The sequence below is a fragment of the Oncorhynchus mykiss genome, chromosome 17, assembly GCF_057628025.1.
Source record: "Oncorhynchus mykiss isolate SJ-2025 chromosome 17, ASM5762802v1, whole genome shotgun sequence".
Classification (NCBI taxonomy): Eukaryota; Metazoa; Chordata; class Actinopteri; order Salmoniformes; family Salmonidae; genus Oncorhynchus; species Oncorhynchus mykiss.
In genome coordinates this window covers 7,241,912-7,266,627 of record NC_143038.1, presented here as the reverse complement: position 1 = coordinate 7,266,627, position 24,716 = coordinate 7,241,912, and the positions used below count along the sequence as shown (strand labels likewise).

The 24,716-nt window shown below is 41.1% G+C and overlaps 2 protein-coding genes across 2 annotated transcripts; one reads left to right on the top strand and one right to left on the bottom strand.

The window, feature by feature from the left end:
• Positions 1-826: 826 nt before the first annotated feature.
• On the top strand, positions 827-1,990 carry cxcf1b (chemokine CXCF1b). The gene is given in 4 exon segments (NM_001281352.1): positions 827-899; positions 1,232-1,349; positions 1,511-1,594; positions 1,936-1,990. Coding segments are annotated over 4 exon segments (330 nt in total).
• A 20,656-nt stretch (positions 1,991-22,646) lies between these two features.
• Positions 22,647-24,227, bottom strand: LOC149975701 (uncharacterized). The gene is made up of 2 exons (XM_090206557.1): positions 23,380-24,227; positions 22,647-22,696 (listed from the first exon to the last, which is right to left on the bottom strand). The coding sequence occupies exons 1-2, from the start codon at positions 24,206-24,208 to the stop codon at positions 22,647-22,649; spliced, it is 879 nt and encodes a 292-aa protein (XP_090062683.1). The 5' UTR covers positions 24,209-24,227.
• Between the last annotated feature and the right edge of the window lie 489 nt (positions 24,228-24,716).

Below are 24,716 nucleotides of genomic sequence, written 5' to 3'. Positions count from 1 at the left end.
GTTCTAGTGTTGACTAGCATGATCAGTATGACATGGTAGATTTAGGTTGGGGGTTCACAGAATAGAGATGACTGGCTATCGTGTCATCATGATGTTCCTGCAGCTGTTGCTGTTGCTAATTGCCCCAGACAGCATATCTGACCTGGGCATGCTGGTGGAGAAGGAGAAGAACCATCAACATTCTTCGCAGTTTATACACTTTTGTTTTCACTTTTCCTATTAGCTTTTGTTATTTCTATCCAAGAAAGTTTGGGGTGAAGTTTGTCTTAATACGAGACCCTCTTCTGAAGCACCATCTCTCGTTTGACCCCCAGATCTGTGATGTCATAAAGAGCAGTTTTCAGAAGGAGAAGGTAATTGGAAGGAGACTTCGGATCTGTCCAACTAATGAATCCGAGACGGCTTAATCTACATTATTTAAAATAACAGGTTTGCAGACAGGCCACTTAAACATGAATCACCGTGACTTGCAACGCTGACTCACCCTGGCGTTCACTTTCCCACAGTCACAGTTAGGAAGTTAGGAGTTAAGATTCTCGCGGCCAACTTTTTATCGGCAGACTCCTAGCTTCCCTCCGCCCCTTCCACCCTCCACTCTGTAGTCCAACATTCCTTCATTTCTACCCTAGTGAGCTGGGAAATTCCAGTGAGAGCTGTTTCTTGAACGTTTGCCGGGAAAGAACATGGGATTTGGGAAAACCCTTTGCCGGCAGTTTATAAAAAGGACAATGGATCCCAATAGTTCTTCACTTTTCACTTTCACTTCAAGTGGATCTTACTGCCTCTTGACTCCTCACCTCTCCATCTCTCGCTACTTATATTCACGATGGCCTTCACACCAAAAGCCTGCAGTCTTTTCCTGGTGGTTTTGCTGGGAGTTTGTATACAGCTCAACGGAGGTAAGATTTCAAAGTCATTTCTAGCAATGTCAGCTACAATATATGGAATGTACAGTGCAGTGTGCATGCTTTTACTAGTTACCTGACTGACTAGGGATTTTGCAGTGACTAGGCTACTATACATATAGTGGCTGTCGTATAGCATAACATGAGTGTAGAATACTATAGAAATTGCAGTTATGTACAGTTTCTTCTCAGAACAAGCATTGTGCAAAAAATGCATTCATGTGAATTCTTATCCAAAATCCAATTTGAAGACATATTTGTCATAAAACAACTTTTCCATTAAAATGTTTGACCATGTTAATTGATGTTTATAACTCTCATTACAGCTCAACACGTTCCAGGTGCCAGATGCAAATGCCCAGGAACCATTATGCACACTCAGGAAATCATTGATGACTTTGAAATCATTGAAAAGACCCATTACTGCGACACTACTGAAATCATGTAAGTAACTGCATTAATTTAAGCAGAAAGTGGTTTCTCTCTCTTTTTTTGCTTGTTTCTTTCTGACATTTACTTATGACATGACAATCGCCTCCATCAGCCTTGTATCAGTTGTGTGACACAAGCATTAATTGTGTGTATGTGTGGTTTGTTGTTTTCAGTGTTACACTGGCGGAAGATGGAGCCAGACGGTGCCTGAACCCCGTTGGAAGAAAGGCCATGTTTTTCGTCAACTGCTGGAACAGGTAAGATAGATCAAATCATCAGACTCCTCACCACCATACTAAATCCTTGGCAGAACTATACTGCAGTTATGACAATGTAATAACTTATAGATCAACATTTATCACAATCTAATGACATATAGATCTAATGGTAAAAAAAAGAAGCTAAGTTACTGTAATTATAAACTTTACTGTAATTATAGTTTTATCACACCACTAAGTAGCAGACATGAGGCTAAAGCGTGCAAAAGCAAAAGACCTTAGCACATACTTTAGAAACATCCTATAGCACTTGACTTAATATAATCCATGTAACATTAGTCCTTTCTGAGAATAACACTCTTCTCCCTCCTTCCAAATAGAATAAACAAGGACGACAAGCAAAAGAAGAGGTGTCTTAAGAGAAAAGCAGAGTGAACGTAACGGAGGAGGGGAGAAGGGGCATGGAAAACCCAACGGCTGGATTTTCCCTGAAGTCATGTGACCAAACACACACAAGAAGAATGTTGAGGGCTGACACTGCACTTTAGAGAAAGAGAGAGAGCGGGAGAGAGAGGGGGATTTTCTATTTCCTTCGTGATTTTGTGGTACAGCACTGTATACAAGTATACAACACTAATTGTGAGACATTTGATGATATCATAAGTTAAAACTCTTTATTTATTTTTCTATTTGTTATTTAAATATGTGTATATTAATGAACTGATGAATATGATTTTGATACAACTGAAATAAAAATGTTTTTGATACAACCTAAAGATTCAACGTTCTCTTAATCATAACACTCCATTTGTTATGAACGCTTATACCAAGTCCTATAATGCAATATGGGGTAACACAAACATTATTACTGTCACAATTAATGCATAGGACCCAATACTCATGGTCTATAGAGAGAGCCATGGGAACAGCTCTTTTAACATTTTGGTTACAGAGTATGATACACTCTGGAGAGAGAGAGAGGGTCCCATGTATGGCAACACTGCAATAAGACCCGTGATCATGATTTTAAACACAGCTGGTCTCAACAGCTGCAGGGGTTGGCTGAGAAACAAAGGCTGGACTTCCAGGTCAGGAGAAAAATGTACTGATGCCATAGCGACCTGGGGTGAACCTCGACACACGTGACGTTTCTAAACTACTGGAATACATGAACTGATCACTCTAGGGTTAGACATATTACAGTCACTTGTAATAATCCTACATAATCTGGATTTATTGACGCAAAAGAAATGTGAAATAAACGTCAAAATAAATGTTCATGATCATAAAAATGTTGATTTCCAGCTATTACAATACTGTCAATGTGCACCATCTACTGGAGGACCTTAGTACCTAAACCCAGATAATCATTGACTTCTGTAATTACAGCGTTACTACACAAACATAAAGCAACGTAATATAAAGGTATAAAATCAACTTAATATAAAAGTATAAGATCAACTTAATATAAACGTATAAGATCAACTGAATGTAAAGGTATAAAATCAACTTAATATAAACGTATAAGATCAACTGAATGTAAAGGTATAAAATCAACTTAATATAAACGTATAAGATCAACTGAATGTAAAGGTATAAAATCAACTTAATATAAACGTATAAGATCAACTGAATGTAAAGGTATAAAATCAACTTAATATAAACGTATAAGATCAACTGAATGTAAAGGTATAAAATCAACTTAATATAAACGTATAAGATCAACTGAATGTAAAGGTATAAAATCAACTTAATATAAACGTATAAGATCAACTGAATGTAAAGGTATAAAATCAACTTAATATAAACGTATAAGATCAACTGAATGTAAAGGTATAAAATCAACTTAATATAAACGTATAAGATCAACTGAATGTAAAGGTATAAAATCAACTTAATATAAACGTATAAGATCAACTGAATGTAAAGGTATAAAATCAACTTAATATAAACGTATAAGATCAACTGAATGTAAACGTATAAGATCAACTTAATGTAAACGTATAAGATCAACTTAATAAACTTAATGTAAAGTGTTACCTAATAGTCAACTACACAGGTATAAGAGCAACTTAATGTCAAGTGTTACCAAGTAGTCAATGATAATACTAGAAAATGATTGATGCCAATATTTACCTTCTAAATAAATCAAGATAATGTAGCTTTCTAAATAAATCAAGATAATGTAGCTTTATCAATAAATCAAGATAATGTCGCTTTCTAAATGTGTCATTGAAAACAACAAAAGGCTCTAGGAGGTCTTGAATATAGAAATGTTTCTGAAACACTTACTGCTATACTGATTTGCTGCAGCGGCCTAGTTTCTTCCCTTTTAGAACCACCATGGATGCGTCCTAAATGGCACCCTATTCACTATATGGTGCACTTCTTTTGACCAGGACTCTCGTCAAAGGTAGTGCATTATAAAAAGGAATAGGGTGCCATTTGGGACGTACGATGTTTCTCCAGCGTGATGAGCTCCAAGGCAGCACGTCCTGCGTTTTGACCATTACTTTGCTGTGGAGATAAACTTTGCTGGAGGATATCAGAACTGGCCTTCACACTCTGGGGAAATCAAAGGGCTGGTGGTGGTCAGCGAGAGCCAAGGAGTGTGGGAGAGAATAGATCCTCCATAAACCTTCTTATTCCCAGACCAGAGTCCTGAGGCTGTGAGCACACACACACACACACACACACACACACACACACACACACACACACACACACACACACACACACACACACACACACACACACACACACACACACACACACACACACACCCTATAATAAAACCTGCCGCATGAGATCATAAACCAAAAACAAAGCCTAGAAACATAGCAGATGAAGGGGTGCTTAGTCATATCTGCCTGTGGCATACCCTGCAGTATATACAGTATCTCCTGGAATTAAATCATCTGTTAAGACAGATATGGACAATATCTCAGTAAGGTTGTTGGGAGAAGACGAGGCTAATGTTGCATTGCTGGATCCCAAATGGCACCCTATTTCCTATTTAGTGAGCTAGTTTTGACCAGGGCCCATTGGGCTCTGGTCAAAGGTAAGCACTATGTAGGGAATAGGATGCCATTTGGGATCCGACCTTTATGAACTGCTGTCAGCATACTATTTGGAACACAAGATGGAAATGGATGTTTACTAAAATGATCATTGATAGATCATTGATCATCTCCACCTGAGGTTCAGTAGACGAAGGTTCAATATGGTTAGGTAAGTGGAAAACACTCTCCTTGATGTTAGAAAGACATCAAATCTGGTTGCATGCTGTTTCATTTGTTGCCTGATGTTCCTCACTCTAGCTGTCAGAACAGCAGAACCTCCGAGTAAGAGAACCTTTCCTTAAGAAACTAGATCAACAAATACATCATCAATTTATCATCTGCATGTTGTCAACAAAGCAGTAGGATTTTCAATGGGTGGCGTTTCATGGTTCAGAAAAATTGCTACTAATAATTTGTCTGGCACTTTTGCAGAAGCCTCCCACTGATGGGTGTGTTTCATTTTTTTTACATTCTGCGGCAAAGGCACAAATCCTGAGAGAAATATTTTATTTCTATGATATGTGTTGTTCCCGCCTGCTTTAAAGCTTATATATAGCTTTTAAAAAAGGACTGGGCTGTCTCCCACAGTGTAATACTCTCCCGTACAGGAGAACAGCGGTGGCTGTTAGAATAAAAGTTGAGTGAGAGCTGCCACTGCCCGGCTTCTGTTGGAATCCAACAAACCCATACTGTTAAAAAAAACAATGTTTTTAAAAGTAATAATATTTTTTTTTAAATAAATGGCAACCCAATATTTTATTTATACATGTGGAGCATGCCCAATCGCTTGTTGATGTAGCTGTCAGACAAAGGGAAGAGGGTAAATTGCTCCTAACACGTTATCCCCATGCAATATTCATACGGCTACTGCTATAACATGGCTTTCATGAGTTCTCTTTGTTGCTCTACAGGCCGTGAAGAGAGTGGGCATCAATTATATGAAAATAGTCAAGAGAGAACGCTGTGAAGAACGGAACGACACACAAACAAATAAACAACTGTGCCAAGCGACTCTAGAGAAGCCCTGCTTTGACTATGTTGGCTATGGGTTCTCTTCAAAGAGTGCGTATGTCTGTCTGTCTGTCTGTCTGTCTGTCTGTCTGTCTGTCTGTCTGTCTGTCTGTGTGTGTGTGTGTGTGTGTGTGTGTGTGTGTGTGTGTGTGTGTGTGTGTGTGTGTGTGTGTGTGTGTGTGTGTGTGTGTGTGTGTGTGTGTGTGTGTGTGCGTGTCCGTGTGTTTTATGCATCTCCGTGTTTTATGTGTCGCTATGGGTATATGACTGAGGCTTTGGGGTTAGGAGGAAAGCCTCTCATGTCCCGTCTTGTCAATCACCCAGCCTCAACCCATAAATAAAGAATGACACACGCACCCAGCTACTCTCTCTCATTGTCTAGTGGGCCTGCCTGCCTGCCCAAGGCCCACCGCTCCCCAGATGCAGAGATGCAGATGTCATTTTCAGTGCAGAGAGAGGTTACTATACAGGCAGGGAGAGAGAACACATCACAGAGTGACTTGCATAGACAGAACAGAAGACCCACCAGGAGGTAACGTGGAAGGCAGCACACACCACAGGGAAACTCCATCTTAAATAAATCAAGCTGTTGCCCCATCAATCCCAACACTGAACTCTATGTGAAATGTAGATGAATCGAGGTGAATGATGTGAACATGGCATGATATGAAATGTCCCCTGATACTTCACCTTTGTTAGGCTTGAATAGTTGATTTGAGGAAAATACGTCAAAACAGGACTTTACTCTAACTGGTTTGGACAGAAATGTATTTGAATTATCGTTTTATTCATCGTGGTGATGGATCTTTGATTCAGATATCACACAAATGGGATTTCCTTCCACCTGATGTAGCTAACATTGACATCCAGAGTGAATGGTAGGGTTGTCATTTGCAGGAGAGAGTGAGAGACAAGCACACGGAAAACAGAAATACAAAAGCCTGTCTAGGGGATCGTTTCTGGACACCGGTTCAGGTCTTTGACTACTGAACGTATATGTCTGTCAAGTGTTGAGTTGCAGTGTCAGGAGCTTATAGACACACAAACATGGACACACACACACTGACACACACATGCACACACACTTTCTCTCTCACAGAGGATAAGGCTGGTTGCAAATCTGCATATGCTGCTCACTGACAAGATTACAGGAGGCTGAGAATGGAGTGTGATGTGATCTCACCACACAACACTGTAGTATATTCACACTTTGCTTGTATGCTAATCCTCTTCATATGGCCATAGAGCTGGGATTGCACTGTGCCATTCAATTATCACAAAGTCACTGGAACATTCGGCTGAGAGACACATCGCAAGGAATGAGCCAAACATCATATTGAAATGTATTCAGCCCCATAGCCCCAACGGTAGTTGCAGTAGGTACATCCACATTTCCATGTGGCGCAGTAGTTAGAATCAATCAGGAAGTTTAATTCCCACGTCGCAACAAGGGAACAAGCAATCAGCTAGTGGGTCGAACCTAAACCAATACATTAAACCGAACACAGACGTTGCTTAGTTGTTTTGCTTGTTTCTTGGAAATAAAGTAGACGGTTGTAGTTACAAATCTAAACCTACAGGTGGCAGCATATACACTCTGCTCTACTAGTCCTCCTTATCAGCATTCTGGAACAATCTCCTGTACCCACTGACTCCTGTTGTGCCCACTGTTAAGGAGGATACAGGGCTTACAGCAGTATTGAATTCATTAACCTTTTCTCCACTCTGGTCCAAAATGGGAGCAGGACCGCAATTGTTGGAAATAACCCCCTCGGCACTTTAAACAGTTTATTGAAAGGGTCATGGATGGAAGAAGAGGCTCTGAAGAGGGGGCTTGCCCCTATTTGTTACTTATCCGAAAAGTGTCATCTTGCATCAGGTGGTTAGTTATTTAGCAACTCACCGTGCGATAATAGGCGCGACTACGTCGCCCATTACCGTCCCCTTTACCTGCGCTTGACGTGCTACTTTTGGACAAGAGACAAATTTGACCGAAAACTTGGTAATTGTCTCACTGGAGACCGTCTGATGGGGTGCTGGAGTTGAGAGGGTGTGTTCAGCTAGCGTCTGTGTCAGGTTAGTCAGTGTAGCGTGGCATCATAAGGAGTAAGAGGCTCGGAGTCTTTTGTGTCTCCTAGAAGCAAACTTCTTCAACACTTGGTTCATCTCAATCGGTTTGGGCAATTGCTGTTGGCCGGATCACTTTGAGCATGACTTCTAAACAACAGGATGTTGCTCATTCCTGATGCGGCATGAAGTCTTTGAAGAACATTCTATTTGTATGAGATCATTAGATTGTATGTCCTATTCCGTCATCACTGACAGCTTCATACTGTATGTTAAAAATCTCAGAGTATCATATTGAAGGTGGTTCCCCACTCTTTGCCTACTAAGGGAAAGATAGATGGAGCTAGAGATCACTTAATCCAACAATGGAATATTCATAGAAAATCAAATATTATGTGAATTGTAAATTAAAGGTTTCCAAAAGTTAAAGCAGGGAGGCTTTAACTTTTTTTGGCTACCAATAACGAGCACCGATAACGCTGTGAAAGTTCAGATATTGACGTCTGATTTTGGCAGAACAGCAAGGCAGGAGACGATAATTTATACAATATCTGATCAACATTTTCAAGATAACGCTGAAATCTTCCAGTTCCACATGCCAAATGTGATGTGCAACAGCACAAGGCAGACCACTTAGATTGCCTGAGGGACATCTAAACACTTGTAGAGCTCGGCGCTCTGATGAGCAAGGAAGAGGACAGTGGCACAACTATTACATTGCAAGAGCCAAAAAAGCCAACTATGTTCAGTTTCAATGGTGAACTGTGGTAACCGAGTCAATATGACCCCAGGCATTTCAACCAGTGGTGGTTGGAGCCGTTTAAGATGAGGGAGGATGATAGTTTTTTCATGAACATGGCCTTATTTCTATTACAGCACATTGGATGACTGTCACTCATATTCCATTCATCCAGCTCAATGTAACATCAATAGGTTTAGGGTACTACATGGTGCTAACATTTTCCCTGTATCCATCATGAGGTTGCTACAACCTAGCCTATGAATAAAAATGTACAACATAGGTGCACAGGTCGAGATAATTTTGAGTAATCAAGGTGACAGACAGTGACACATTCAATACTGCATTGCACACTTTTGCCTGCATCTAGCTGATCTAGAGTGTAATCATTAGTCCAACATTTGCGAACAACAGTTTCTATTGGACAAAATCAGGTATGTTTATCCCTGTTTCATTCTGTTTTCTTCCGTTTAAGAAGTTGTTTTCAGCAGAATCGGCGCAATGAATACACCCCTGATCACTAGCCAACACAGTTCACTTTCATAGCAGTCACATACAAACAGCTCGTTGTATATATAATTCCTTCTCACATCTATCTACAGGCTCTCCTCCTCTCACCTTTCCCCTTCGCTTGTGGACTTAACTGCACAACACACCAGCTGTCTGTGACTAGGCAAAAAAACCTTTCCAAGCCAAACCTTCATATCATGACTGCTAACCGCTACACACAGCCTACATCATTGTCAAGTCATAGTCAATATAGATATGAGAACTAACACGTTAGTAAACTCTCTACAATCCTGCAGTGCAGTGTACAGTCAGCAGCAAGCAGTTTAGCAGATACACCGGCAGGCCCTGGTGGCAATAAATTAATAAAACCAAAAGCTTACCTTGACTTGGAAGAGTTCCAGTGTTGGATAGCCATAGCCTGCTAGCTAACATAGCATCCCTCTCTGTTTGAGTAGGCTAAACTAGCTAGCTGCATTCGATGCTAGCTAAGAAAGTGAAAGTGAAAATATACATACTACGAAATATAGCTAGCTCTCTCTCTTCTCCTAATTTGGAATTAATTAATTAATTGCAAAACAGTGTGTTTTAATCAATTATTTGGTAGCATGTGAATATATTTAGTATAGTATCTATTTTTTTATTTTTATGTTTCACTATTTTTATTTGATTGAAATTCACTGAAGAAGATGGTCCTCCTCTTCCTCCTCTGAGAAGCATCCACTGATTTCAACCAGAGCGGAGAAGGAGAGGAACCTCTGGTGAATGAGGGACATAGAGAAGAGAGTAGGAAGAGAGAGATCAGAAATGGAGTGCTAAGGGAATGAGAACAGAGTAGAAGAGAGAGATGAACTGAAGTTAGAGGCCAGCTCCAGAGTTAATAGGTAGGAACCTGCGAGAGAGAAAAGCATTTAATGAGCGAGGAGGAGGAGAGGAGTGAGAGATCAAGAAGGAGAAGACTCTAGGAAGCACCAGAATAGAAACTGTCCCTTTTAAAGTGAAACTTTTGGTTGGAATTCAGGGACTACTGTAGCTCATGTAGGGCAGACAGTCAACCAGATAGCTATATTCTATTATTATACTCAACTGTTAGATCTTAACTTAGAGAGTTTACACATTTACTTCACAAAAGAGACTTCAAAAAACAATCAAAGCCAATCTCAAAGGGAAAATATCGATTGGCTACCTGACAGCATTGCAGCCCTGCCCTCTAAATGAATCTCACTGAGTTGCTGGTAAGCAACAGACAGACTAAATATAGCAACACTTGTTGACTGACAAGTAAACCAAACCCATAATTGGTTTGGAGCCCCTCTGTGCCCAATTTACCACCTGCGGCTCCCTGAGCTGCCTATAGCTACTGGTACAGACTGTAGTATCAGGACAAGTACCAAGCATTGTTGGAGAGATACACGTACCATCTGTCTTCTAAACAACTTATTTGTATTGTACTATAGTACTTAAGACTCTGTAAGTAACTTCTAGAACAAAAACAAGCCAGAGCTTGGATAGTGGCCTGCTTGATGAAGTTGAATGAATGAACTGAGTGCTATACAATAGCTTGTGGCCGAACTTCAGATATGTGTGTGTAACCCCATTTCACTCCAAGCTCCTATTGACATCAATGCATTATTTGATTTACTGTACAGTATCCTATAATAGGATTCTGTGCTTAGAGCATCTGTGAATATAAGAAGCATTCAGAGCCAGGTGAACAAACAGTGCAGTATATCTTCAACACAAACAAAGTTGTTAACAGGAGGCTGGCGAAGCTGAACAAGAGGCCTGACTCCTTTACAACTGCAACAAGGGATGTGTCCCAAATGGCACCATATTCATTTCATAGTGAACTACTTTTGACCAGGGCACAAAGGGCTCTGGTCAAAAATAGGGCACTACATAACAAATAGGGTACCATTTGGGACGTAGGCAAGCATTACCACTGTGCCGTGCAATTACAATATAACAGACTTTTACAAGATGGCTATCAGCAATGAGAATTTGATTAATGCTATGGCCTCTGGACTCGAGTACTGCGGCAGACGAGGGCTGTGAAACACCCATTCTGAAGCCGCTAGCTATACCAGTCCCTAATCACCACCAGCAGTGTGATGGTAGTAATGGTGTGTGTGTGTGTGTGTGTGTGTGTGTGTGTGTGTGTGTGTGTGTGTGTGTGTGTGTGTGTGTGTGTGTGTGTGTGAGAGGGAGTGAGTGAGTGAGTGTGTATGCCTGAGTGTGTGTGTGGTTGTGCCCTGTATGTCTCCATCTGTGTGAGTGTGTGTGTGAGGCAGCAGTGAGCAGACATTCAGACATCACACACAAATTGCATGCTGGGGAGAGAGGAGTGTTAGTAGCGCCGTGGGCTAGCGGACCTAAAGCACAATTAATGTAATGTGATGGAGTGGCTCGGCCCACGTTCTGTTTTCTCTCAATCAGCGATCAGACACTTTATCTGTTCCACGTTTGGTAATCTAATCAACACAATGAATTGCTCTCTGTCTCTGTCTCTCTGCTGTATGGCTCCAGTGAGGGATATTTTTTTAAAGGCCTTGCTGTAAATCTAGAATTAAAGACAGAACACCTCATAGTGATTACAGTGATGTTCTGACCAAATGTATGATGTGCAATGATGGTATTTATTTATTTGACATTTTGCAGGATGAAATCTCTTGAGATCTCGTTTTCAAGTGTTAAAAAGAATGCATAACTGTCACACCCTGACCATAGTTTGCTTTGTATGTTCTATGTTTTGTTTAATTCGGGTGTGATCTGAGTGGGCATTCTATGTTGGATGTCTTGTTCCTGTCTCTGTGTTTGTTTGCACCAGATAGGGCTGTTTCGGTTTTTCCCGTTTATTGTTTTTGTATACTGTTCGTGTTTTCGTCTTTATTAAAGATGTTTACAAATAACCACGCTGCATTTTGGCCCTCCTCTCTTTCACCGGAAGAAAACCTTAACAGTAACAAGAATAATACTACTGTCTAATAATAATAACAATGAAATAATAATAACAGTAAAACAAATACTAAAAAACATACATAAACAGCATAAAAACACAAACTACTGCTACAACTACTAATACAACTAATTTGGGAGTTTGGGAGTGACATCCAATTTAGTGTCTTATAATGGCACCCAAGTATGAATCTGCAACGATTGTTATAAATGACATCTAATTTGCAAAGTAAGGTCTTGGTTGTGTTTTGATAGATGATGTCACCATAGTCTAGGATGGGATGCAGCAGTTGGGTTACGTAGGTCTTTCTAATGGATACAGTAAAACAATTCTTAGATCTGCATAGTAACCCAAGCTTATAGTATTTTTTACATTTTTATTATCAATGTGCTTTCCAAAAGATAAGTCAGAATCTATCCTCATGGACAGGTATTTCAAACAATCAAACACTTCCAAGCATTGTTTCCCCACTTGAATGAATTCTGAATTTGCCAGCTGTGGAGTTTATTCTTTGCCTTATACCAAACAGCATCATATTGTTTGATTCAAAACCAAATTGTTTGCTTGAAACCATGTTTTAAATGGTGTCAAAATAATCTTGTAGAGTTGCTTGTATCTCTATCATCAGTGTGTAAGTGAACATGTGTATTCTTACAAATTCATTTATAAATATAGAGAAAATAGTGGGGGGGGGGGGGGGGGGATACTGAGCCCTGAGGTACAGTACATCTCTACTGACTCCAAGAAGTTGTAATTTGTGTCCTTCTATGAAAACATGTTGTTTTCTATTGCTAAGATATGCATGGAACCAGTTTTGGGATCTGTTAGTGAAACCAATGTTTTGAAGTTTTCCTAGTAAGGTAGAATGATAATACTTTTGATAAATCAATAAAGATGGCACCAGTTAGTTTGAAGAATTTACATCATTAGTAAATTTCACTTATGCTGCAGTGGTAGAATAGTTGGGTCTAAAGCCAGATTGAAAGGGTGAAATGAAATGAAATGAATCTAGGTACTGATACATTTGGGAATGGTATTGAACAGATTATAGATATCTGTCTATAGTTATTTGGCTCTAAGGAGTTTGCACCTTTATGAAGAGGGGTCACTCGGGCACAGATCCTTACAAAAGGGGTTTCACCAGTCGTTAAATATCTGCTAGAGGATACATTCTAACATTAGCAGACCACTTTATAAAGTTGGGTTCCAGTCTGTCTAGGCAAGATCCTTTGTAAATACAGTATTTATTTCATTGAGGAGAGGCAGTCTATCAGTTGCTTTAATCTTTCTAAAGTTAACTGTCTGATTTGGGGTGTTGGTTTCATGTAATACCTAGCATTGATGGAATTGTGGGTGAAATTATTATCATAAATGTAACAGATTAGCTAATAGAAGAGAAATGCTGATTAAAAACAGCTATGCTGGCTCCTGAATGACACGGTCATTTAGGATTCTTTACTGAATAGGTTGATTGTTTAACCTACTATGTTTAAAAGGTAATTTGCGTATTTCTAGAACTGCTGTGGATTTAAAAATATATATTTGTAAGACTATGCATATAGAACTAGGCTTTTGCACTTCTAGTTGTAGTTTTACTGGCGTTTCTTAATTTTCTATAGGACTCCAATCAGTTGGATCTTTGGTTCTATGATACTTAGTCCAGGCTTTATCCCTTTCTCTGAACAGATGTATTAAGGCAGAGTTAACCCAGGGCAGGTGGCGGCCCTTAACTTTCAATGTTCTCTGTCTGTGGTATGATGGTATATAGGTAAATACTGTGCACCTCAAATGTCAAAATGTTAACATTTGTACCTACATGTCTTCACCTTTACAATACATGATCTAAAGCAGTACAATTTACAGTCCATAGGGTTTTAATGTCTTCAAACCATTTTTTTTTAAAACATGGCTGATAAAAAGAGAGATAAAGCTCCTTTGGTCTGGTCTTAACCAAGAATGGGGTATTTCACAGGCAATTAGATGTGTAGCCACTGGACTGACCTTTCTCAAATATCACACCGTGAGTCAAGTAATCGGAGAGACCTTGTTTGGCCCTGTACAAATCAAATGATCTTGTAGCCATGCAACTGTAACATTTCTAGTAATACGATTCCCGTCGGAAAGTCTATCAAAACGTCAAACAGCATGACTTGAAATGGATCGCTGAAATGAGTGGATATTGTTTTAATATTGGGCCCCCCTGCTTGGGAGGCTGGAGCCCTGCTGCTTTGTTTGTTTGCGATATCGCAATTTTCCGACAACCACACAATATGACGTGTCTGCAAAGGAGTCAGTATCTTTTTTATACATGTCATCATTGGCGCTAAAAAAAACGATCCTCTTCTTCTTCTTTTCTATCCTCTTGTCTTTATTCATATTTGTTGCCGCAACGAAATCCCAACAGCCTTATGTTTTGTTGTCTAAGCATGCTCATGTGTGAGAGTTTATTTTATTCATAGACTCCCTGAAAGTGTGTGACGCTCCGTTCCATTCCCTGCCTCCCTTTTAAAAATGCCTTGGACCCATTCATGAATATTTTAAATCTTGTTCTCACGGAGGATTTACACACTGTTTTCAGTTCAGCCCTTTCACATTGTTCAGGGAAAAAGGGAGGAAGAGAGGGAGAGAGGGAGGAAGGGTAGAGAGGGTAGGAAGAGAGGGGAGGGACAGCATTCAAGGTTTCTTGAGGTTATGTTTCAAATCACAGTCGCGTGCCATTTTAAAGGTGCTGTGCATTATACTTGATTTATTTATTTATTTGACGGGGAAGTTTAATTTTGATGTTATGGGATTGCCAGGTGTAGGGAATGGAGGTTGGGTTGGAGTGAAATGACTAATGCCGTGTAATTATTCTAATCAAAAGGAAAGACTTTTAGATTTCTTCAAAACAATCCAACCTTTATTATTTAACTATTATTTAATTACTGCAGTAATGGAGCTTGTCAACAACCCACCCGTAGGGTGTTTTGTTGAGAGCCCGATTTGAGCGGATTTGAGCCACAGCATTTTATAGCAAAATACATCCTCCTGAATGTTCATGACAAACAACAGATGTATGGAATGGGTCACAAGGTTAGGATTTGTATGAAAGATACTAATAATTCACAGCAGACAGTATCTGCTGTAAAGACTGTTCTCAATGTGTAGAAACCACGATCTGGCCCTCAAAACAAAGTTCCTCTCATCATTATCCATACCGGAGCCATCTCTACCCTGGTACCTCCTGGCACACAAACACCAACTCATTCTATGGAATGTGGGCTCTGAGAGAGGAGAAGACCATCGTAAATCAGTTGCTAGAGTTACATCTCAGAAGCTCCTCACAGATCACACAGACACAATAGAGTTCTGAGAACCCTACTTTGTTGCATAAAACAACCATTTGATGCAATAACAGTATTATTAACATAATCTTGTATTTTCTCCACGATACGAACACTAGACTTTTAGGAGGTTTATAAAGAAAATCATAAACTGGCTGGATCGAGCACCCTGAATGCTGATTGGCTGGTACAGTTGAAGTCTGAAGTTTACATACACCATAGCCAAATACATTTAAACTCAGTTTTTCACAATTCCTGACATTCCTAGTAAAAATTCTCTGTCTTAGATCAGTTAGGATCACCACTTTATTTTAAGAATGTGAAATGTCAGAATAATAGTAGAGAGAAAGATTTATTTCAGCTTTTATTTATTTCATCACATTCCCAGTGGATCAGAAGTTTACATACAGTCAATTAGTAGTTGGTAGCATTGCCTTTAAATTGTTTAATTTGTGTCAAACGTATCGGGTAGCTTTCCACAAGCTTCCCACAATAAACTGGGTGAATTTTGGCCTATTTCTCCTGACAGAGCTGGTGTAACTGAGTCAGGTTTGTAGGCCTCCTTGCTCACACACACTTTTTCAGTTCTGCCAACACATTTTCTACAGGATTGAGGTCAGGGCTTTGTAATGGCCACTCCAACACATTGACTCAGTTGTCCTTAAGCCATTTTGCCACAACTTTGGAAGTATGCTTGGGGTCATTGTCCATTTGGAAGACCCATTTGCAACCAAGCTTTAACTTCCTGACTGATGTCTTGAGATGCTTCAATATATCCACATAATTTCCCACCCTCATGATGCCATCAATTTTGTGAAGTGCACCAGTCCCTCCTGCAGCAAAGCATCCCCACAACATGATGCTGCCACCCCGTGTTTCACGGTTGGGATGGTGTTCTTCGGCTTGCAAGCCTCCCCCTTTGTCCTCAAAACATAACGATGGTCCTCATGGCCAAATAGTTATATTTTTGTTTCATCAGACCAGAGGACATTTCTCCAAAAAGTACAATCTTTGTCCCCATGTGGGGTTGCAAACCAAAGGTTGGCTTATTTATGACGGTTTTGGAGCAGTGGCTTCTTCCTTGTTGAGCGGCCTTTCAGCTTATGTCGATATAGGACTTGTTTTACTGTGGATATAGATACTTTTGTACCTGTTTCTTCCAGCATCTTCACAAGGTCCTTTGCTGTTGTTCTGGGATTGATTTGCACTTTTTGCACCAAAGTACGTTCATCTCTAGGAGACAGAATGCATCTCCTTCCTGAGCAGTATGACGACTGCGTGGTCCCATGGTGTTTATACTTGCGTACTATTGTTTGTACAGATGAACGTGGAACCTTCAGGCGTTTGGAAATTGCTCCCAAGGATGAACCAGACTTGTGGAGGTCGACAATTATTTTTCTGAGGTCTTGGCTGATTTCTTTTGATATTCCCATGATCTCAAGCAAAGAGGCACTGAGTTTGAAGGTAGGCCTTGAAATACATCCACAGGTACACCTCCAATTGACTTAAATGATGTCAATTAGCCTCTCAGAAGCTTCTAAAGCCAAGACATAATTTTCTGGAATTTTCCAAGCTGTTTAAAGGCACAGTCAACTTAGTGTATGTAAACTTCTGACCCACTGGAATTGTGATACAGTGAATTACAAGTGAAATAATCTGTCTGTAAACAGTCATTTGTAAAATTACCTGTGTCATGCACAAAGTAGATGTCCTAACTGACTTGCCACAACTATAGTTAGTTAACAAGAAATTTGTGGAGTGGTTGAAAAACAAGTTTTCATGACTCCAACCTAAGTGTATGTAAACTTCCGACTACAACTGTATATCAGACCGTATACCACGGGTATGACAAAACATGTATTTTTACTGTTCAAATTCAAGTTGGTAACCAGTTTGTAATAGTAATAAGGCACCTCAGGGGTTTGTGGTATGTGGCCAATGGGGCTGTGTCCAAGATGCGTCATGCCTAAGAACAACCCGTAGCAGTGTATATTGCCCTTGTACCACACCCTCTCGTGCCTTATTGCTTAAATAAATTCCTAGCAGTTTACATTTGGTGCTTGTCAGCTTACCTTCTCTGGGTTTGAATACTATATCTCAGAGTAACAAGAATCCTAGTTAGGTCTACTTTCAGCAGCCTTTTTCAAATGACTTCTTAGATTGCTTGGAACTCGCTTCTTAGGGTTCTGGTAAATGCTGTTCTGAGATGCAGTATCTAATGACTATCTTCTTATATATAATGTAATAAAACAAATCACCCAGAGATCATACATTTTGGACATAAAAGTTCCCGGTTTCTTGGCAGGGAGAATGCCAGATGAGATAGTTTAGTGTGCCTGCAGCACCCTGACTTTTAAATGATTAAAGTCAAACTGAAATCACAGCAAAAGGTTGTCAAAGTACTACTTACTATACAATGGCGATTCACTTGAGATGCCTGTCAGATAGGAGCTTAGATCTTCTCTATAGTTTATTGATTTAAAGTTAAAGATGAGGATGTCTCATATCTCTCAGCCTGTTGAGGTCACTTCCCACTGTGGTATATTTGTTGGACTTTTTTGTGCTTGCAGATAGTCTTGAAATACTCTTTGAGAGGAATCCTTGTCTTGATATTTTCCCTTTGGCAAATCTGGTAATAACGCTATCCTCTTGATTCCTGCTTACAATGCAAAAACTCAAACAGGAAGTACCAGTGAAGCGCTCAATACAGAAGTGGTCCGATGAAGCGGATGCTAAGCTACAGGACTGTTTTGCTAGCACAGACTGAAATATGTTCCGGGATTCATCCAATAACATTGGGAGTTTACCTCATCAGTCATCGACCTCATTGATAAGTGCATCGATATCGTCGTCCCCACAGGGAGACACGTACATATCCCAACCAGAAGCCATGGATTACAGGCAACATCAGTACTGAGCTAAAGGCTAGAGCTGCCACGTTCAAGGAGTGGGGCACTAAATCCAGACGCTTATGTCATGACTGGCCTGTTCAGGTCAGGTTACCATGGACCACACTCCTACAGATGATATCTCTCACACCCACCAGAGGGGGAGAGATCAAGAGGTATGGAGTATGAATGTCGTTTTTGACACGTTATTAAAAGTAAAATGATGACGTTATAACAAAAACATTGTTTACTTGAAGAGTTTTCACAATATGTACCTGCTGTTTGCGTACTGTACGTTGTGTGGAAAGTGTCCAGATCAAAGAGAATGTTTTTGTAAAGATGAAATGTGAAATTAGTTGTCTAAATTGGATCTGAGTCAAATCCAGACCTTGCCTCGTAACTAGTTATGCCCAGAGAACTTGCCCTAAAGACGGAAACACCCATTTCTGACCCGAGGGTGTAAAACGTATGAGTTAAGAATTAACATCATGACTTGGGACCACGAGCTGCAGCCAAGGTCCGATTAGTTGTAACCCCAAAATGCAACACAAGGTAAAAGGAGACAAAGAACCTATTAACAATCTATGCTACGAATAGCTGTGTCTAAGAGGGTGAATTCAAGCAGGACCACCCGGTTATTCTCTCCAAGGAATCGTGTGTTTACACTGCTTTCTTTCCCACACTGGAACCACCTATAGGGCTGATTAGCTGTCCTCAGAAGACCCCTCTTTCAGAACAAGGGCGAGGAAACAGACCACTAAGAGAAAGGACACTGACATTGTGAGGACAAGCAGAGAGTTACACCCGGTAACCCAAGACGCACCGTTATCAGAGAAGGCGAACCCGGTCCACGAAGAGACACCCCATCGGAGACCTTCGACACGTAATTACATCGTTATATTCTGACCCACAAGAGCTTCAGGTCGGGGCAAGGTTAGGGTTAAACTAAGCATAGTTTAGAAACGTACCCAAGTGTGCTTTTCTCTCGTGCACTCTCTCTCTTTCTCTTTTGAAATCCCCATTTTGTGTAACACATGTCATATTGTGTTGGCCCACTAGGGATCTGTTTCATTGTACTAAGTTATAATTAATAGCCTAGACTGTGTGTTTGTGTATGTGTATCTTATATTATAATTTTAGCTTGTTAGGAAATAAATAATCATCTCAATTGGTGTGGTATGGACTTACTTAGTGAGACTCGGGTTTGTGCAGATTCCCAGATTGTGCGACGTTCAGAATGAGACTGTAGAGGAAAGTAATTCATTAGCAACAGTTGTAAAATCGATATTCTAATATTCTTTGAGTTCGTTTGGGAAATAGAAATTCAATAAAGCCAAAACTTTCCCATGGTGCCCCAAGTTAATGAGTTAATAATTACCTGATTCATTGAATCACTTACTTATAAACAGTTAATCATTCGATGAACAGCAGTCATCACATTAATCAATACAACATCCCGCTATGACTGCGGAAGAGCCATCAAACACACAAAGCATCAATACAGTTTAAATGTCATTGTTGTTCACATCACTAAGGAATTAACATGGTCCACTCACACCAACACAGTCATGAAAAAGGCACGACAACGCCTTTTTTCCCTTCAGGATGTCTACCTCAATTACCGTATACCCCTGCACATTGACTCAGTTCTGGTACCCCGTGTACACAGCCAACATATCGTTACTTGTGTACTTATTTCTCGTGTTATTATTTTTCTATTATTTGTCTATTTTTCTCTGCAATGTTGGGAAGAGCCTGTAAGAAAGCCTTTCACTGTTAGTCCAAACCTGTTGTTTACGAAGCATGTGACAAATGCAATTTGATTTGATTTTGATTTGATTTCTCACTTTAGTGTGAACTGTGAGGGTACTGCATTCTAACTTATTGACAACGAATAGCTCAAGGAATAGTACCTCATGCAAAGATCACAATATCGATGGAACACTTTCAACACACTTTTTGAAACTGTTCACAGTAAGTGAGTGCTAATTGTCTTTGGTAATTACTGTGGTCACATAGCAGATTACTTGTTTTGGTGCAAATCAATAAACTTGACCGCAACGTGTGACTCGAATTTAGAACGGCAGATGTAAATCTGAGTAATTACGTTGAAGGAATTATAATGTGAGATCCATTGATTCTACTTGACACCGCCGGAATGTAGATTAGGAAGAGGAGAAGCTGGAGTATTTCTCAGACAGACTACGGTAATTACGGCAAAAGATTGAGACATGGAATAGAAACAAGTCGACACGACATAGAAGGACATGCGGCATATCTGAGATTCAGTTCAATTCTGCATTTTGCAATATAGAAATCAAGAAAATAGCAATGCCTGTATCTGCATAAAAGGCGGAATTCAATTGTTTCATATTGTCTGATATTTCCCTTGGCACGTTGAAAAGTTGCATATTCATCTGCATCCAAGATGACTAAAAGAACCCACCACATAGACTAATCAAACTACATTTAGTCCCACGCTCAACTGTTTGCACATGGAGTGTGTGTGTGTGTGTGTTTCTCTCTCTCTCTCTGTGTGTGTGTGTGTGTGTGTGTGTGTGTGTGTGTGTGTGTGTGTGTGTGTGTGTGTGTGTGTGTGTGTGTGTGTGTGTGTGTGTATGTGTTGCTAGGCTGCCAGGCAGTACTGCCTTCTCTTAATAATAGCATGCTGCAGCAAACACCTGACCATGTTAGCTGCACACCAGAGGAGGCTGGTAGGAGGAGCAATCGGAGCACAGGCTCATTGTAATATGGCTTTACACACTACATGACCAAAAGTATGTGGACACACGAAGGGAGGCTTACTGGATATCCTATCTAAAAACATTGACCCCTAGTGGTTTGAATAATAACTTTGATCTCAGTCCCTTCTTATGAACAATTCTTTATTTTATGAGTCTTATAAATTGATATATTATATCTACAGCTTATCAGCGTACACCTAATGTGTTCCCCCTGTTGATGATGCTTATTATGCATTAAGGTTCAACCAAAATATGACATGTGACAAGTATGAAATGAAATACGAAACAATTAAATATGTGAAATTGAATTAAACAATAATGTATGTTGATGCTAATATTATGTACAATATTCAATTATGTTTCTATATGATAACAATATCCTTATATATTTAATATGCTATAATCTACTGTTTTAACAGTTTCACTCATTCATTCTAATGAACTTAATCATTACGACACAACCCTCACTATTGTCATTGGTTGCACTAATTGTACTGTTGGACTACATAACCTGGTTCAAGTATTCATGACATTATCCTGAAGAAGGCACAGTGATGCCGAAACGTTAGTAAATACCCAATAAATTACTGGGAGTTTATATATGGAGTGTGAGACTCTTTATTTTGATAGTTTACACCTGCTCGTCGAACATCTCATTCCAAAATCATGGGCATTAATATAGAGTTGGTCCCCCATTTGCTGCTATGACAACCTCCATTCTTCTGGGAAGGCTTTTCACTAGATGTTGGAACATTGCTGAGAGAACTTGCTTCCATTCAGCCACAATAGCATTAGTGAGATCAGGCACTGATGTTGGGTGACTAGGCCTGGCTCGCAGTCGGTGTTCCAATTCATCCCAAAGATGTTTGATGGGGTCGAGGTCAGGGCTCTGTGCAGGCCAGTCAAGTTCTTCCACACCGATCTCGACAAACCATTACTGTATGGACCTCGCTTTGTGCACAGGGGCATTGTCATGCTGAAACAGGAAAGGGCATTCCCCAAACTGTTTCCACAAAGTTGGAAGCACAGAATCCAGTCATTGTATGCTGATAAGATTAAGATTTCCCTTCACTGGAACTAAGAGGCTTAGCCCGAACCATGAAAGCAGCCCCAGACCATTATTCCTCCTCCATCAAACTTTACAGTTGGCACTATGCATTGGGGCACGTAGCGTTCTTCTGGCATCCACCATTCACAGATTCGTCTGCCGGACTGCCAGATGGTGAATCGTGATTCATCACTCCAGAGAACACATTTCCACTGCTGAGTCCAATGGTGGCAAGCTTTACACCACTCCAGCCGACACTTGGCTTTGCGCATGGTGATCTTAGGCTTTGGGGGCGGCCGCTCGGCCATGGAAACACATTTCATGACATTTCCTGAAAATCCCGAAGAACAGTTCTAGTGCTGATGTTGCTTCCAGAGGCAGTTCGGTAGTGAGTGTTACAACCAGAGGAGTTTTAGGCGCTTCAGCACTTGGCGGTCCCGCTCTATGAGCTTGTGTGGCCTACCACTTCATGGCTGAGCCGTTGTAGCTGCTAGACGTTACCACTTCATAATAACAGCACTTACAGTTGACCCGGGGCTGCTCTTGCAGGGCACTCATTTGACAAACTGACTTGTTGGAAAGGTGGCATCTTATGACGGTGCCACATTGAAATTCACTGAGCTCTTCAGTAAAGCCATTCTACTGCCAATGTTTGTTTATGGAGATTGCATGGCTGTGTGGTCAATTTTACAGTATACACCCGTCAGCAACGGGTGTGTATGTATGATACCGTTCCATTTTGGACATTACACCTGCCTCCACAGCTTCATGCCACTTGGTGCTGTGACACCCAAGGCTACAGAGAGTGGAGAACAGGTCAGTGGGCTGAATCATTACATCTTACTGCATACACTGGGCCAGGGGTGTTAGCAGGCGTGTGTTCACATGTGTGTGTTTTGTGTGTGTATATTTGTCTCTGTGTGTAAGGGAGCCAGGTGTATCAGTGTCTTTGAAATTATTTGATTGATTATTATATACACATATATATATATATATATATATATATACCCAGTACCAGTCAAAAGTTTGGACACACCTGCTCATTCCAGGGTTTTTCTCTATTTTTACTATTTTCTACATTGTAGAATAATAGTGAAGACATCAAAACTATGAAATAACACATATGGAATCATGTAATAACCCTTGAATGAGTATGTGTGTCCAATCTTTCGACTGGTACTGTATATACACAGCCTGGGGTAACAGACCATGTTATACAGAAAGAAACTACCGCAGCAACAGAGTCTGGTGGAGGCCAAGCTTCGAAGATGGTCTTTTACCGTGTGATTTGTTAGCTATGAACAGGAGACTGTATTTGACCAAAACTTAATGTCAGCTGTAATCTAAAATAGTATTTTCTCTAACAATTACATACAGTTGAAGTCGGAAGTTTACATACTGTAACGATCCTCTTCCTGTGAATGACTGGACCAAGGCGCCCCCCCCCCCCAAAGGTGCGGACTCCGACTCCGGCCTGACTCTCAAGGGGAGGGTCTGGGTGGGCCCTCTTTACGGTGGCGGCTCTGGTGCGGGACGGAGACAGCTCCAACTCCGGCTTGGTCCACTTAGGTGGTGCCTCTGGAGCGGGGACCCTCGCAGCAGGCCCCAGACAGGAGGGCGACTCCGGCAGCTCCAGACAGGAGGGCGACTCTGGCAGCTCCGGACAGGAGGGCGACTCCGGCAGCTCCGGACAGGAGGGCAACTCTGGCAGCTCCGGACAGGAGGGCGACTCTGGCAGTTCCGGACAGGACACAGACCCAGGACTCACCAGGCTGGGGAGACCTACTGGAGGCCTGGTCCGTGGAGGAGGCACAGGATAGACCGGGCTGTGGGAGGGCACGTGAGATCTGGTGCGTAGCCTTGACACCACTCTTCCAGGCTGAATGCCTACTCTAGCCTGGCACATACGGGGAGCTGGAACAGGCCGCAATGGGATCTCCTGGCAAACTGGGGAAACCGTGCCTAGAGGCGGCGCGGGATATCCTGGCCCGAGGAGATGCACTGGAGGTCTGGAGAGCAGGGCTGGCACAAGACGTGCAGGGCTGGGGAGGTGCACAGGAGACCTGGTGTGTGGGGCTGGCACAGTCTTCACCAGACGGCTAACACGCACCTCAGGACGAGTATGGAGAGCTGACTCAGGTGACATCAAATCAAGGACATGCTCCGTCGGGTGGATGTCGTGCCTCATGCACCAACACAGCAACTCTCTCATTACTCTCTCCTCCAATCTCCCCATCAACTCCTTCACTGTCTCTGCTTTGCTTCCATCGCTCACCTCAAATTTCACCCTGACTTGCTCTGGTTCCATCCTCGGCTCCGCCGACCGTCCCGTGTACCCCCCCCAATTTTTTTTTATTGGGGCTGCCTCTCCTGGCCACGCTACTTGGTCCTTTGGTGGTGGGTAGTTCTGTAACGATCCTCTTCCTGTGAATGACTGGAACAAGGCGCAGCATGAGACGTGTTCATGATATTTTATTAAAATCAGAACACTAGAACAAAAAACAACAAAGAGGAAAACGAACAGTTCTGTAGGAAACTAACAATACACAAAACAACTACCCACAAAACCCATGTGGGCAAGAGCTACCTAAATAAGGTTCCCAATCAGAGACAACGATAGACAGCTGTCCCTGATTGAGAACCATACCCGGTCAAAAACAAAGAATGACAGCGTCTCTATTCCCCTGTATGTGGTTAGGTCCCTCCCCACAGAGACAAACCTTCCTCCAACGTGAAGCCAAACAAAAGAGTTGAGGAAGAAAGCAGTGGCACTGTCACATTTCTGTGCGCAAACAAACTTTTATGAAATATGATGA